Source organism: Crocuta crocuta, unplaced genomic scaffold (assembly GCF_008692635.1).
Source record: "Crocuta crocuta isolate KB4526 unplaced genomic scaffold, BGI_CrCroc_1.0 scaffold271, whole genome shotgun sequence".
Classification (NCBI taxonomy): domain Eukaryota; kingdom Metazoa; phylum Chordata; class Mammalia; order Carnivora; family Hyaenidae; genus Crocuta; species Crocuta crocuta.
Window position 1 is genome coordinate 2945974 of NW_027527824.1, and position 14392 is coordinate 2960365.

The 14392-nt window shown below is 45.5% G+C and overlaps 1 protein-coding gene across 1 annotated transcript in view; it reads right to left on the reverse strand.

Moving 5' to 3' along the window:
• Positions 1–229: 229 nt before the first annotated feature.
• The window catches only part of TECTA (tectorin alpha), a 70608-nt gene continuing 56445 nt past the window's right edge, over positions 230–14392 (reverse strand). Inside the window, exons 15-23 of the mRNA XM_077776680.1 lie at positions 13102–13397; positions 10387–10497; positions 9028–9230; positions 7415–7578; positions 6731–6979; positions 2802–2964; positions 1547–1634; positions 1134–1250; positions 230–564 (exon numbers count right to left, since the gene is read on the reverse strand). Coding sequence (XP_077632806.1) covers positions 464–564; positions 1134–1250; positions 1547–1634; positions 2802–2964; positions 6731–6979; positions 7415–7578; positions 9028–9230; positions 10387–10497; positions 13102–13397 — 1492 coding nt within the window. The 3' untranslated portion in view covers positions 230–463. The remainder of the gene's footprint in view (positions 565–1133; positions 1251–1546; positions 1635–2801; positions 2965–6730; positions 6980–7414; positions 7579–9027; positions 9231–10386; positions 10498–13101; positions 13398–14392) is intronic.

Genomic DNA, 14392 nt, shown 5'->3' on the forward strand with positions numbered 1-14392 from the left:
AAGATTCCTTAGAGAGACTCAAACCTTCCGGTCATTGCTTCCCAGTATTGTTCCAACAGGCCCTTTCTCTGAATAACCAAGATCCAGAAATGGCACTGGCTTGACAGATTTCTCTGGTTAGATTTCTGGTCAGACTTCTTCAACCAACCAAGATTTTTTTTTTTCCCTGTACTGGTTTTTCAAGTGAACCAAAGTTTCTAGTGACAACTGTTTGGAAATTTCAGGCAAGACACAAGCTTTTTCCACAACTAGCTCTTAGAGGCCCTGCTGTGGGCTTTGTAAGTGGAGTTTGGAATGTCACTCATTTCTGGGACTCGGACTATTTGAGGCAAGTGGTAGCACTTTGAGAATTGCTGGACACTTTCAAATAGGTTTTGACTTAAGGGTGCACACCTTTTACCTTACGGGGAGTGGGGGTTGAAGTAAGTAAATTACAGTACGTTACATAGCAACCTTGAGTTAATTATGAGGTCGTGCCTGATTTATAGACAAAATGCCATAGTAAAATCTGGGTCATGATGAGAAGCAGCATCCAAACTTGAAGTTCAATGGAAGAATTAGGTGCTGTGAACAGAGAGGAACATAGTAAGTCCTGTGAAGAAAAATACCTGTTTGACAGGAATCAGAAATCGTTCTGGTACTCAACCAAAGAAATGAAACCACTTTCGTTATGGCCAAGAACTCGCTTTATCCAAATGGTATTGACTGAGGCAGGAAAGAGGCAGAATTAACTTAACCTCTAGAAGAATCCTGCTAGACTCAGGGAAACCATGGGCTAAGGTGACCACAAGAAATCTTGCTTGTTGGATCTTGGATCCCAGTCCCAGACACAGCCCAGGTAGACTTGGTGACCTTGATTTAACATCAATATTTGGTCCTTCAATAGTTGGATATCTTTTTTTTTTAATCACCTTCATCTTTTAGATGAAAGAACAGGACCCAAAGGTCAAAAATATATGTATATATCCTAGATGGCGTTACTATTCCTTGGCACTTTCTCCATCTTTCCATCTTAACTTCTGGGATTTAGGCCAGTTGCTGACTGAGTGGAGGTCACATATGAATGTCTCCTACTCAGGGAAAGAGCTCCCAGTGCTCCCCACCACCTGCCTTGAACAGGTGGTTACATTTACCTCGGCAGCTCTTGCCATCCTCCTGAAGGGTTCCCGTCACACAGCTACACAGAGGCCCATCTACCCGGCTCGTGCAAATCTGCTCACACCCTCCATTGTCCTCACACCAGTCCAGTCCTAAAAAAAGAGCAGCTGGTCACATCAACTTCAGACAGGTCAAATCTTCAACTCCTATTTCAGGGTGAGACTTTAAACAGAGGAGAGGAAGATGAAGAGCCCCAAGTTGTTGTGGGCATTTTAAGAGTCAATGAGAAGACTTCGTTATGGAAGTGAGTTGTCCTCTCCACCTGGTGTCCTCCACTTCCTCATCCACCAGACTCACACTGTAGTTGACACACACCCAAGAGTTAGTCCAAGCCTTCAAATCCCATTGTTTTAATAATGCATAATGTGTTTGGGGGGGACATACATACTTTTTCTCCTAATAGGTCCCACTGAAATGATCTGTTCTTTACGCTCTTTGGTATAATCTGTAGCAATCCTGGAATTTTGTGGGCAATTCTGAAAGACAGAACACCAGAGGGAAAATTGTACACAATTAAGCTGATAACTTATTCTTTGCCATGTTTCTACCTCTGAAAGACGCAGTGGTCCCAGCCTCGAGCACTATCGCTGCTCGGATTAATTAGAACCAATGCATTCTTGATCATGGAGCCCACTGGGACTCCGGGCTTTATGTTGAGCAGAATTAAATATAGTCCTTGCACAAGAATTAGATTCAAAGCCGCTCCCTTCCCAGGAACCAGGATTGTTGTATCACATCGGGGGATGCGGCAGCATCTGTAAGTAGCTCTAACCATAATTCACGGCATGATGCTGCAAACATCGGACAAGCATGAAGCTGGAATATTAAAGGTTAGGGAGCTGATACCACTGCTATAAAATCTTAGGGACACCCATACTTGGCAGGGGTGTAAGCCTGGCATGGGAGAGATGATTGGCTTGTCACTTCCTCCTAGCAGCACCTCCAGCAACCTCTCCAGAGCCATCGGCCATTGTGGACCCGGATGAGTGGCAGGGAAGTCACTGTCTGAAGAACATCTGGCTGAAGTATCCAGGGGTTTGCCTCTACAGGACAGTGGAGCTGGGTCCGACTGTTCCCATCAGGTTCAGGTGGCCTGACTCTTTGAGTCTCTGGTCTGGTGGTTCTCAAATGGGGCCAGGTTTGCCCCTCCCTCCTCCAGGGGATGTTTGGCAAGGTTGGTAGGCATTTTTGGGGTGTGACAGCAGGGGAAGAGGTGCGATTTGTATCTAGTGGGCAGAGGCCAGGGGCGCTGCTGAACACCCTACAGTAGTGCCCAGAACAGCACCTATGACAAAGAATGATTTGGTCTCAAAGGGCAATAATGCTGAGGTCTGAGAAACCCTGAGCTAAGTGCTCATGGACTCATAGCTCATGGGCTATGCTCATGACTGACTGAGATTTCAGAGACAGAGAAGAAGAGGAAATGGATATCACTCTACCACATCCTCTCTCTTATTGTCTCCCCAAAGATGAGCCATGCCTGAGCATCTGGGGATGATTCCAATTTAGCCACGTCCAGGTGCTGTGAATCCCAAAGAACTCTCAGGAGCCACACAGATCCTGGTGTTCACAATCCGCATGTTGGGAAAAGGGAGGCAGTGAGAAATAGGGCCGGGCCAATTCATTTTCATGCTCTCACTTACTATTTTACAGGAGTACTTTTCTGAATCACACAGTGACACTGCACAGTGAAGATGTACTTCATCATAATCCCCAATGAACTTGAAGACGGTGACGTGAAAGCGACAGGTTAGGGAGACACCATTCTCCTCGATGCCAATGGTGTTATCTTTAAGGTTCTGACACCTGTTCAGAAGAAAGTGGAATCTTTGCTTCACACATTTGCTTCTATTTCATATGAAACCATCATAATAGGTAAAAACATCTCTGCCTTTGAGAGTGACCTCTGGACTCTGTGGGTGTCTCATTTACTACCACTTCCATCTATTTTCACAGTTTGTTTTAAAAGCATTGAATAACACCTCAATCTAGTATCCTAAGTGCATAAAAGCAAAATGACCTGAGGAACTGCCCCCCAACTTCTCTATACCTCAGTTTCTCATTCTGCCCCTCACAGTGTCATGCTTTACCGATATGAACTCAACATGCACATGATCAGTCCTCACTACAGCTGTACTTTCTCTGGTTAATTATCAATCTGTGGAGGGGCCCCTGATCAAAACCCTCTTGGGACATCTTCCTACATATTAAACTAGGTGGGAGCTGGAGAAGAAGGAAGAGCGGTCCAGGATGACCTAAGACTCCTTTTGCTGCAGGTGACTACCTCTTCTCTCCCTCTGCCTCCAACCCTTGTGGTATTGAGCCACCAGCCTCCCTCAGGCACACACCTGCCTCCACTCCTTAGAGTTCCCCAAATGCATCATAGCCTCCTAGGCCCCATGGTCCTTCCACATGAAGCCTCCCCAATCTGGACGTCTTCCCATGCATTCTACCACTCTTTCCCCAACACCAGTCTATAGCTCCCCCTTCTCTACAAATAACCCCTTGTACCGCCCTGACCACATAGGAACAGGTGGCTTTTCCTGGATTCCTGGAGCCCAAAAATCAGGTTGTAATCCTCACTGCGTCTCTCTCTAACACACTAGAGGGCACATAGGAAGTATCTAAACATCTCTGTAAATGAATGAATGAGTGAATGAATGTGCCGCCATCGCTAAGGTTGGCCTATAGGAGCCAAGCAAGAAGTTATCTAAAAATGACAAAGATAAAAAGGGTGACGCCTTTTTTTTAAATTCGTTCTTTCCCTGAACCCACAGGATTCAGTAGCTCAGTGATAAGGAAAACGAAAAACTGAAGTTATCCTTCAGCACCCCCACACCTATTAGGCTTTGTAATTAGCCTTCAAGGCAATAATCTCTTAAATGCCTTGAAATGAAAACTTACTTGCCATACTTTTCCTTGTCACTCTTTTTCATTTCAATAATCTAAATGGGTTCAAAATTTCTAAAATGTTCACAGCACTCCAATCTTCACACAGGCCTTCCCTCTTGGCCAGACCACTGCCTCCCAGAGAGATGACTTGATATCTGGGTACCAGAAACACACGGAGCAGAAGGAACAGCTCTGGGGAGGCAGGGACAGGCCATGTGGATGCCTGCCTTGGTGTTAGCACACAAGCCAAGCACTAGAATCCTTTGTCCATGATCAGAGGAGCACCTGTCCTTTCCTCTGTCCAGGTGCACAGAGGAAAGAGCAGTGACCTGCATGTTGGGTCTCCTGAATCACTGGGAGATGGTGGTACCATTACTGTCCTTACAGAGCCATGGAGGAACACTAGGTCGCCCCAAAATACTAAAATGAACCCATTTTGCTGCTCATGCTTTCACCCAGGTGAGTTCACTGGGAAAACAATAATCACATTCCTCCAAGAAAGGTCAAAGGACTCAAGATTTAAATTCCCTCCTATGATGAAATCAAATAGCCATTTCATCTGAAGGCCTTTTGTTCAGACCCTGGGGGAGGCTGAGATTTACGAACATGCTCACTCACTCACTCGCTCTCCTCTCTAGGTCAAGTCTATTAAACACTATTTTAAAACTGCCAAACACCGGGGCACCTGGGTGGCTAAGTAGGTCAAGCGTTGGATTTTGGCGCAGATCATGATCTCATAGTTCATGAGTTCCAGCTCTGTGTTGAGCCCTGCACTGTTGGTGCAGAGCCTACTTGAGATTCTCTCTCTCTCCTCTTCTCTCTCTGCTCCTCCCTATGCACACTCTCTGTCTCAAAATAAATAAAATACTTTAAAAAACTAAAATAATGAAACTGCCAAACACCACTGTGTCCTTCAAAGGAGGCACAGACCCTACATCCCAGCTTGCAAATGTACAGGGGCTCAGATTTGAGCTCTTTCCCTTTGGGAAAGGACTATGGTGGGTCTGTGAGCTACCCAGTAGTCACCAAGTCCCTCCTCCCTTTGCCTCGGAGGAGGCTAAGAACCAGCTCAGGAAGACAAATCCCTCAGTGACCTCTGTCACAAGCCCCGTCTGGCCACTTAGGATGGTGGTGTGTCCCAATACGTGGGAGGATTGTTCTTCTTCTGTCCCTGGTTAGTTGAGTGGCCTTGGGTGAGCTTTGTACCTAACATCTCTGATTCTGTTTCATCTGCAAAAATAGTGGATATTGAAGGTTTGCCCAGAACCTCACCTTCTTTTGGGAAACTATTCCTTTTCAACCTTAAAGCTAATTACAGTATCCGTAATGCTCCCTAACCACCCCAGGGTAGGCACTGGTCCAGGCTGGAGACAGGATTCTGGAATGCTCCCCCGCTAAGGTGGTGCCCTGGCATATTTAACATTTAAGGTGAGGGAGTTTGAGAAAAGCAGAAGCAGAAAGGTCACTCTGACCTTTCCCTGAATCTTTGCCCCTGAAACAGGTCACAAAGTCCTCATGTGAGAGATACTGTTCCTACACCAGAAGGAAAGGAAAACCCTTATCTCCAAAGACAGAGGGACAGCAAGGAGAATCCTAACAGGCTTTGCTAATTTTCTTCCATTATCATACCGACCTCATACCCTTTGACCTCTCTTACTTATCCACGACAGTCTGCTCTTCATCTAACCTAGCATAACATACTTAGGTTCAACCACTTCTTGAGATTCCCATTTCCTCAAGGAAGCTTTCGATGTCCCAGAAAATTTGTATTTAATAAATTTGTAGGCTTCTTCTGTTAGTCTGCCTTTGTCTGTTTTTCATAACCAGCCAGAATTATCATCGCTTGACATTACCCGTATGTGTTTTATAAAAAGAAAAATAGGGGCACCTGGATGACTCAGTTGGTTAAGTGTCCAACTTCGGCTCAGGTCATGATCTCATGGTTGGTGGGTTCGAGCCCTGCAGAGCCTGGAGCCTGCTTCAGATTCTGTGTCTCCCCCTTTCTCTCTGCCCCTCCCCTACTTGTGCTGTCTCTCAAAAATAAACATTTTTTAAAATTTTAATAAATAAATAAAAAAGAAAAATAATTATTATTGGTCTATAGTCTTTTCTTCTTATTCTTCATTCATTCAGTAAATTTTGTGGTATAACTACTATGTATCAGGGACTCAGTAGGTGCTGGGCACATAGCGGTGAATAAAGAAAAAGTCATTGATTTTATAAACTATTCTAGTTTACTCTGTGCTTCTGTTTCATCTATTCTACTATACTAGCTCTTTTTAAATTCTGATAGATGTCCTTTTCACCAACCTGTAGGTATGGCATTCTTCCACTTGCAGGTGATCCGCATTTCTCTCGAACTACAATTCAAAGTAGGCAAGACAGAATCCCTTCTCTGATCACAGTGAGAAGAAAGCATGTTGTAGTGACTCCTGCAGGACTTGGGGGCCTATCACAAGGTTGCTGTGTGACCTGAAGCAAGTGGCTTGGTCCCCCTAAGCCTCAGCCTGCTCATCTGTAAAGTGAGGCTCACAGTGTCTACCTCACAAGTTTGTTTGGAGACTTAAAGTTCATGGACTCACCATGCCAATATTCATTCCCATTCTCTTCTCTAAAGACTGGTACTGGCTAACATTACACTCAAGGCTCTGGGACTGTCCTCTGATAGGAGTCCACTCACCCCCCTTCGATGATGAAGTATCGGAGTTTGTCATTGCTGTCACGGGACGGGGTGGCATAGCATTTGTTCAGAGTCAGGATCAAATGTGTGGAGTCGGCACCAACCACGAAGACCCCAACATACAGCACGTCCCGAGTTGTCAACACCACCTCACCCTGGCGGTAAGGGTGTTTGTAGGAGGCATTTTTGTAGAGTGCCATCTTGGTGATGAAGCTGCCTTCTTGGGTCGGAACTGTGAGGTTAATGACACTAGAAGGGAAACAATCATGCAGTGAGGAACCCCAGCCCATCCTATTTATCCAGTCACTACCAGTTCCAAGCAGAAAATGCAGAGGGAAGGCAAAGCAGATGATAGAAAAGTCTGAGTCCAAAATGGTACCCGCAAGCCACATGTGGCAATTAAAATTAAATTAAATTAAAAATTTAATTCCTCAGCACCTCTGGCCGCATTTCAACTGCTCAATTTCCATATGCAGCTATCTTATTGGATAGCACGGATATAGTACATTTCCATCATTGTAGAAAGTTCTATTGCACGGTGTTGGTCCAAGGCATTTAGGTGCAGAAAGGAGGAACTATTTCTTCCCTAGCGCTTCCAAGACAAATGCTAGCAATTTTGATTATGCTAACCTTACCTGTCAAGGAAAAGACAAAGCAATGTGCACAGCCCATGAGATTCTTTACCTTAGCATAGGCTTCACAACAGAATCTAGAGAGATCTTGATATCCAGCTCATAGGCACACGAAAATTCCACACTGATTGTCCGGTCCCTAGTGATAATGTTGCCAGTGTTGTTGGCACTTTCGATCCAGATTGTGTTTTTATACATGATATGAGTGCCATTGGACTGCAGAGCAAAGGAAGGTCAGAAATCATTAAATGTGGGAGTTTGTATGTGACTTGCATTTCAAATTCACAGCCCCAAAAGTAGTGAAATGGCTTCATTCTATACATAACCCAGAGGCTGGTATAAGTCAGTATCAAGCTAGCTTCAGCATTTACTAACAACAACAATAACAACAAAAAATGTTGCAACAGATGTCAATAGCACCCTTCAGTCTGATAACCTTGAGTGTCCGTGGAGGGTACCTTCATGTACCCTGAATTCTAATTACAACCAACTCCAGTTATCCGTGGGAACGCAAGCTGGAGACAGCATGAAGTATTGCTACCCCAGGGTAATATAAATCTTTTTCAAGTCCGAATTCAAAATCTCTCCTCCACCAGATCTTCTACTGGACCTTCCCACAAGTACCGAAAGAAACAAATGCAGGTTTCATCTGCTCACTCCTTTTACTCCCCGATACGGTGTTAATGGATGCAGTTTTATATATATATATATTTCTAGGAGAGAGAGAGACAGCGTGAGCAGGGGAGGGTCAGAGAGAGAGGGAGTCATGGACTGAAACAGGCTCCAGGCTCTGAGCTGGCAGTCAGCACAGAGCCCGATGTGGGGCTCAAACCCACGAACCATGAGATCATGACCTAAGCAAAAGTCAGACGCTTAACCGACTAAGCCACCCAGGCGCCCCATATATATTTTTAAAAAGACAGCAGGAAGGAACGGGAGGAAGAGAATCAAGATGGTTTGCCAGCATATAAATTGGATAACCTGACACTGAAAGGTAGGATCTTTCTGTATTTCTGCAGCCAACTGTTAAAGGATGTGTGGGACATTCTTGCTACCCCCCCCAAAACAGCTGAACCCAGCTGTATTTACCCAGAAGAACAAGAGAAGTAGGGGCAAAGTAACAAAAATTTGTCAACATGCTGGGCAAAGGACGACAGCAGACAGTGCAAATCAAGGACAGGAGCCTGACGTGTATCATGATCTTTCAGTTCAATGAACTATGTAGCACCAGACAATTATTCTCCTTGATGTCTTTTTTTTTTTTAACATTTATTCATTTATTTTGAGAGAGAGAGAGAGAGAAAGAGAACATGCATGAGCAGAAGAGGGGCAGAGAGAGAGAGAGAGAGAGAGAAGGGGCAGAGAGAGAGAATCCCAAGCAGGCTTCATACTGTGAGCACAGAGCCCGATGTGGGGCTCGAACTCATAAACCAAAATATCATGCCTTGAGCTGAAACCAAGAATGGATGCTTAACTGACTGGGCCACCCAGGTGCTCCTATTCTCCTTGATGTCTTTCATTTTATATATGCCATATGTTGTTTTCCAGGGAGGATTTTTTTTTTAAGTAGACCACCCTGAGGTTAGCTTTAAGGACAAGCCATGTGCAAACACCCAGAGCTGTCACCACCTCGGCCAAATGTTCTTTCCAGCCCTGGTTTCTCACCTGTACAATGTTGCCACAGTTCCCTTTGGTGTTGTTGATCTGAAAGGAGATAAAGTCTTCCCCCTCGATGTAGGAGCACCGTCTGTCATTGATCCTCACGCCCTCTCTCTCAAAGCCGAGCTGGAAGAGTTTGCACTTAGATATGGACACTTCCATCTGGGCCGCCTTGCACGTCACCTCTGCATCAATAATGTCATGTGAGTCTGTGGGGAACAGTTATTACGAAAGGCCAGTCAGTGGGAGCTGCTCGTGCTCCAGGGTTGGGGGGAGGCGTCACATTACCTTTTCCTTTAGAAGCAGCTAATGATCTTTACACAAATGCTGGGGCATTTCTAATTAAGCTTTGATCCAACCAAATGAGGGTAGGCATTCATTCAAAGCAAAAACTGGGGCATTGTTAAGCTTTTATTTTTTTTAAAGATGGAAACACTAATAGAGTGTGTTCTGTCTTTTCTTCACAAACTCAGGCTTTGCCCCACTTTGGCGGGAGCTACTTTTGGGTGAGGTCAAGGTGGACTGTGGCTCCCAAGCGCACCCCCAGGTGGGAGCAGCACTGGGCAGCCCATTCCAAGGCCCCTGCGGATTCCCAGGCTCCCAGATAAGTGCCGGGAGCTCTTGCTTTTTAATGCACCAATTGACATTTTCTCTGAGTACATAAACACAGGCTAATGAGCACTATAGAAACAGGGAAACATTCTATCTGCTCAGGTGAAGCCCTTGAACAGCACCCTCCTATGAAGTCTTCCAGGCAGTGGTGATGTTACATTGAGCATGGGCCTCCTGAGTTACTTGGTTCAGACAAGGGCAAGGAGCTGCGGGTGCAAAGCAGCCCCCCGTTCAGGCCAACATCACGGGTGCGCCTGGGCGGGGACATGGCCACAGCCGCAGGGCTGTGGTTAGGAGCAGGATGCGGGGTCCTCATTATGTGCTGTTGGCTTCAGACACTGCACTTGTTTATTCAGAACCAATTAATCTGCCTTTAAAGCACCTGACACTCTTGCTCTGCGGCTTACGTGTTTTCATCAAACAACTCTACTTCCCCGCGAGTCTGAAAGATCAATTTGGATCTCTGTGATGTTGAACATGGCCTCAGATGGAAGTGGCTGATTCTATTCATGTACAAATTTAGGTGTTATAATTTATTGAAGAAAAAGATGTAGCCAGGAGGAGATGAACATTAGCCTACTTTGAAGATGTCAGATTGCTTCCTTGCTCTGCTCCAATGTTTGTGAAAGCTTCGTTATGTGGGTCCCTAACTAGTGCAGGACGCATGGGCTCCACCCCAGGAGCCCTACTCCGGGGCCACCAGACCTCCCGGGTGGGGTCTGTCTAGATGGGGAGGTGGCAGGTGTCACTCACTGTTTCCATAGGGGGGCGGCTCGATGCAGCCACACAGCTCTCCTCCGTTTTCCAGCTCACAGGTCCGGTTGGGACAGTCTGCCCCGACACAGGGATCTTCAACCACTCCTGCTAAAAAGGAAAACAAACAAAAACACGCACAACTTGCTTTTCACACCCACGCTTGCTAGCGCAAGGCTGTTCTGTGGACTTGCCATTTGCATGGAATTGTTGGTGGTCGGAGGGCAGCTGGGAATTAACAGACAGAGCCACCTTCCAGAAAATGATGACAAGAGCTGGTGGTGGGGCCCCTGCTCCGGGCTCGGCACTGGGCTTCCTGCTTTGGTTGCATTATCTCCTTCAACCTTCACGTGTGCTTTGCAAGCTAAGTATGGTAGCCCTCATTTCACAGCTGAAACTTGCCCAAGGTCTGCACACTGGAAGGTAAGCGGTGAGGATGGAGGGCAGAGACACGTCAACTGCCAAGATCCAGCACGATTAATGTGCTTACTACATTGTTCTACCATTACACGCATTTGTATCTTTATACTTATACAGAGTTGGGTCCAATCATTTATCTCCATACTCCCGGCACCCAGACGCCTGGTAGTTGGGTGTTCAATAAATATCTGTCAAGAATGAAAATGTTAGGGCCAGTAAAGTTCCAGAGAGGTCCTTCAAATAGGACATCCTAGTCTGTTCTGATTCATGGTCTCCTTTTCCCATAAACATGTATGTACTTAATTTTATAAAAACAGACACACCAAAAACCTACATATAACTCGCCGGCAATGACTTAGATTAATTGTAGTATTTTGCCAACAACAGTAAAACTGTAAGGAAAAAACAAATGTCTGTGGTGTACCATCATCGTCATATTATAAATAATTATTTCCGTAGCAGATGAGTCCACAGACCACCTGCAAGATCGCCAGATCTTCGGTTTGAGAAACACTAATTGAGAATGTCTTCTTTTAGATGCGCATTTCTTTATTTAAAGAATCTCTCCCCCTGTCAGATGGAGGAATCCTCCTATTCATCATGGCATGGGAGGGCGAGTGCTTAGAGAAACAACTGTTCAATCCCAGCGTGCGCCAAGTTAGCCTCAAGAATTTAAAAATGAAGCAAAACAAACCCCTGTGTGTCTCAGATGCCTCTCCCTGACCCAGTTGCTCTGCACCTTGGCTAATGGCTTAGCCTCACTCTGTCTTAATTCCCGGAAAGATAACTAAAGGAGAGCCACCAGCATAATTTAAATACGTTCCTTTTTTAATGGCTTCCTTTTATAAAGATCCTTTCATGTGACCAATCCGTGGACCTACACAGTGCTAAGCCCACAGCAGCCAGTCAACGAGTATTATGGGCAATTAACACAACTTGCAAACAACCCAAGAGAATAATATAGAAAGAGTGGAGCTTACAGCCTATGAATACGATGGTCCTTATGCCAGCTGGCAAATAAGACATGCCCTTATACAGAGGGAAGGTTTTAAAGTTTCCAAACAGTTCATTTTAAACTCAAAGTATTGCTTATTAACACAACAGGGCAAAATATCAAAGTTATCCAAAAGATTTATGTTTGTTTCCAACAGAGGCTAGTAATTTGCTTTTTAAGAGTTTCTGAAATCATTGGATGCACATTTGGAGCCACTATGTTGTGTTTAGGTTCTGAATTAAGCACAACCCTACACTGGATCAGGCGTCATCTGCAAATTTACTGAAATGCATGCATTTCAACGTGCAACTTGCAACGTGCCAGTTTTCACGGTGGGACCTGTATGCACACCGGGTTGGTGGTGTGCATCCAGGAACATGCACACATTCTGTTGGCCACAATAGCATGCTGCATTAATGGGACAGGTGACCACTTATGTGTATGGACACAGATATGTATAAGACAAATTTATATACACATTTGCTCCATCTGTTTGATTAACAGTAAGAAAATGGACAAATAGTATATTGGGACATAAATCTCAAAATAGTTTTCTTACTACAGAAAAAATACAAGAATCTAAAGATCTTTATTTTGGGGCATCTGGGGGGCTCAGTCGATGAAGTGTCTGACTTAGGTTTAGGCCATGGTCTCATGGTTTGTGGATTTGAGCCCCACATCGGTCTGTCTCTGTGCTCTTAGCACAGAGCCTGCTTGGGATCCTTTCTCTCTCTCTCTCTGCCCCTCCCACATATACCCTCTCTCTCAAACATAAATAAACATTAAAAACTATATAGATCATTTTTACCACCTAATTTAATATATGTACAATCCTCTTATAAATCCAGCCACAGCTTCCTTTCAAGCCAGGCAGGAAGAGTCAGCTCAATGCCAACTCAGCTCGCCACTCACCACACACCTTCCCTTTCTGAGCTAGGCTCTGACCTACAGTAAAGGAGCCAGCAAAGAGCTGAATTTGAGGTCTGACATCAATCAGGATGCCGTACTTTATGCCTCTACCTCATAAGTCACTAAACTGGTGCTCCTCCAACCCACAGAACCTCATCTGCCCATGCCGCTGTCCCACATTCCAGAACTGGACAAGGAACCACAGGCACGTGAGTCTTCCCTGAAATGCCCCCTGTAGAATCTCTGGGGATAGCTCTCAACCTCCCATCCCTGGGGATGAGGGCTGTGGCTAAAGGTGGAGGCCGACCAGCCAGCCCGAGAGCCAGCAGTGTTGCCAGCAAAGCTGTGCTTTTAACAGAAAAGAATCCGCAGGAATAAAATAATTCTCTTACAGCAATTCTCCTTCTCAATCCACTCAGTGCTGAGGATCCCGAAGGAGCGACAGGACTCCCCGTAGGCAGCCAGGGAGCCGCACAGCTGGAACTTCTTGTGGTTGTAGCAGCCGTCCAGGTAGCAGGACTCGTAGAAGGGGAGGGGGTCGAGAAGCCCATAGCACGGCTGGAAGAAGCCCTTCATGTCCGTGAGTTTCAGGCAGTAGCCGTCGCCCTGCATCATCTGGATCTGCACGTTGTCGCACATGGCCGCATACTGTGAGAACTGCAGCTCGTTACAGCTGGGGGCGACAAGTCTGGTCAGATAGCGTGACACCAAAACCGCCGCCTGAGATCCCCAGTGGAGGGGAAGACCCTACCTGTTACCTCTTCTGCTACCCCAGAAGTGAGTCAAGTATGAGGATTCCAACACTACTTGGCCATGTAATCTTATATAAGCCAAGTAGGACTGGTCTCAGTCTCTCCATCTCGGAAAGCAACACAGTAGTTTCTACTTTTTTGGGGGAGAGGGGAGGGATAGAGAGAGAGGGAGACACAGAATCTGAAGCAGGCTCCAGGCTCTGAGCTGTCAGCACAGAGCCTGATGCTGGGCTCAAACTCACAGACTGTGTGATCATGACCTGAGCCAAAGTCAGACACTTAACCGACTGAGCCACCCAGGTGCTCCAGGAGTTTCTGTTGTTGATATCACTGGAAGTGGGGGTAAACTAAAATAGTAGGTGGGTGGTCAAAGTGTCAGACGAAAGGCAGATATTCATACAACTGTTAACCTCTTGTATAACCGATACAATATCCCTGAACAGGTATTGATAAAATAACCACTTACAACCATAATAAGAATGAGAGTTACTATTATTATTAACCAACAATAATAATGATAGTTGGTAGAACTACTTCCAGTATAACTAGCAGAGACCAAAAGCAAAACCTTTGCAAGAAAATTTGGATCCAGGTGAAATAGTTTATAAAGGAAGAAGGAGGAAGGAAGGAAGGAAGGAAGGAAGGACGGACGGACGGACAGGAGGGAGGGAGGAACTCAGACAGATTCATAGTTCTTCAGGAGAAGATTTTAGACTTTGCCACTTATGCAGCCCCTCACATAACAAATTCTGCTCTAGCTTCCATTTCACCTAGAAAGGGAGGAGATTGGACTAGGTATCGCCTAGGTTTTCTCCCAGCTCTGGGCCCCATCATTCAGGGTAGTCTAATTTATGAGATAGTATTAAGTTTACACCTGCATCATTTCCCCATCATGGTATTTAGCTGATGTTCGGTAGGTTGAAGTATAAGA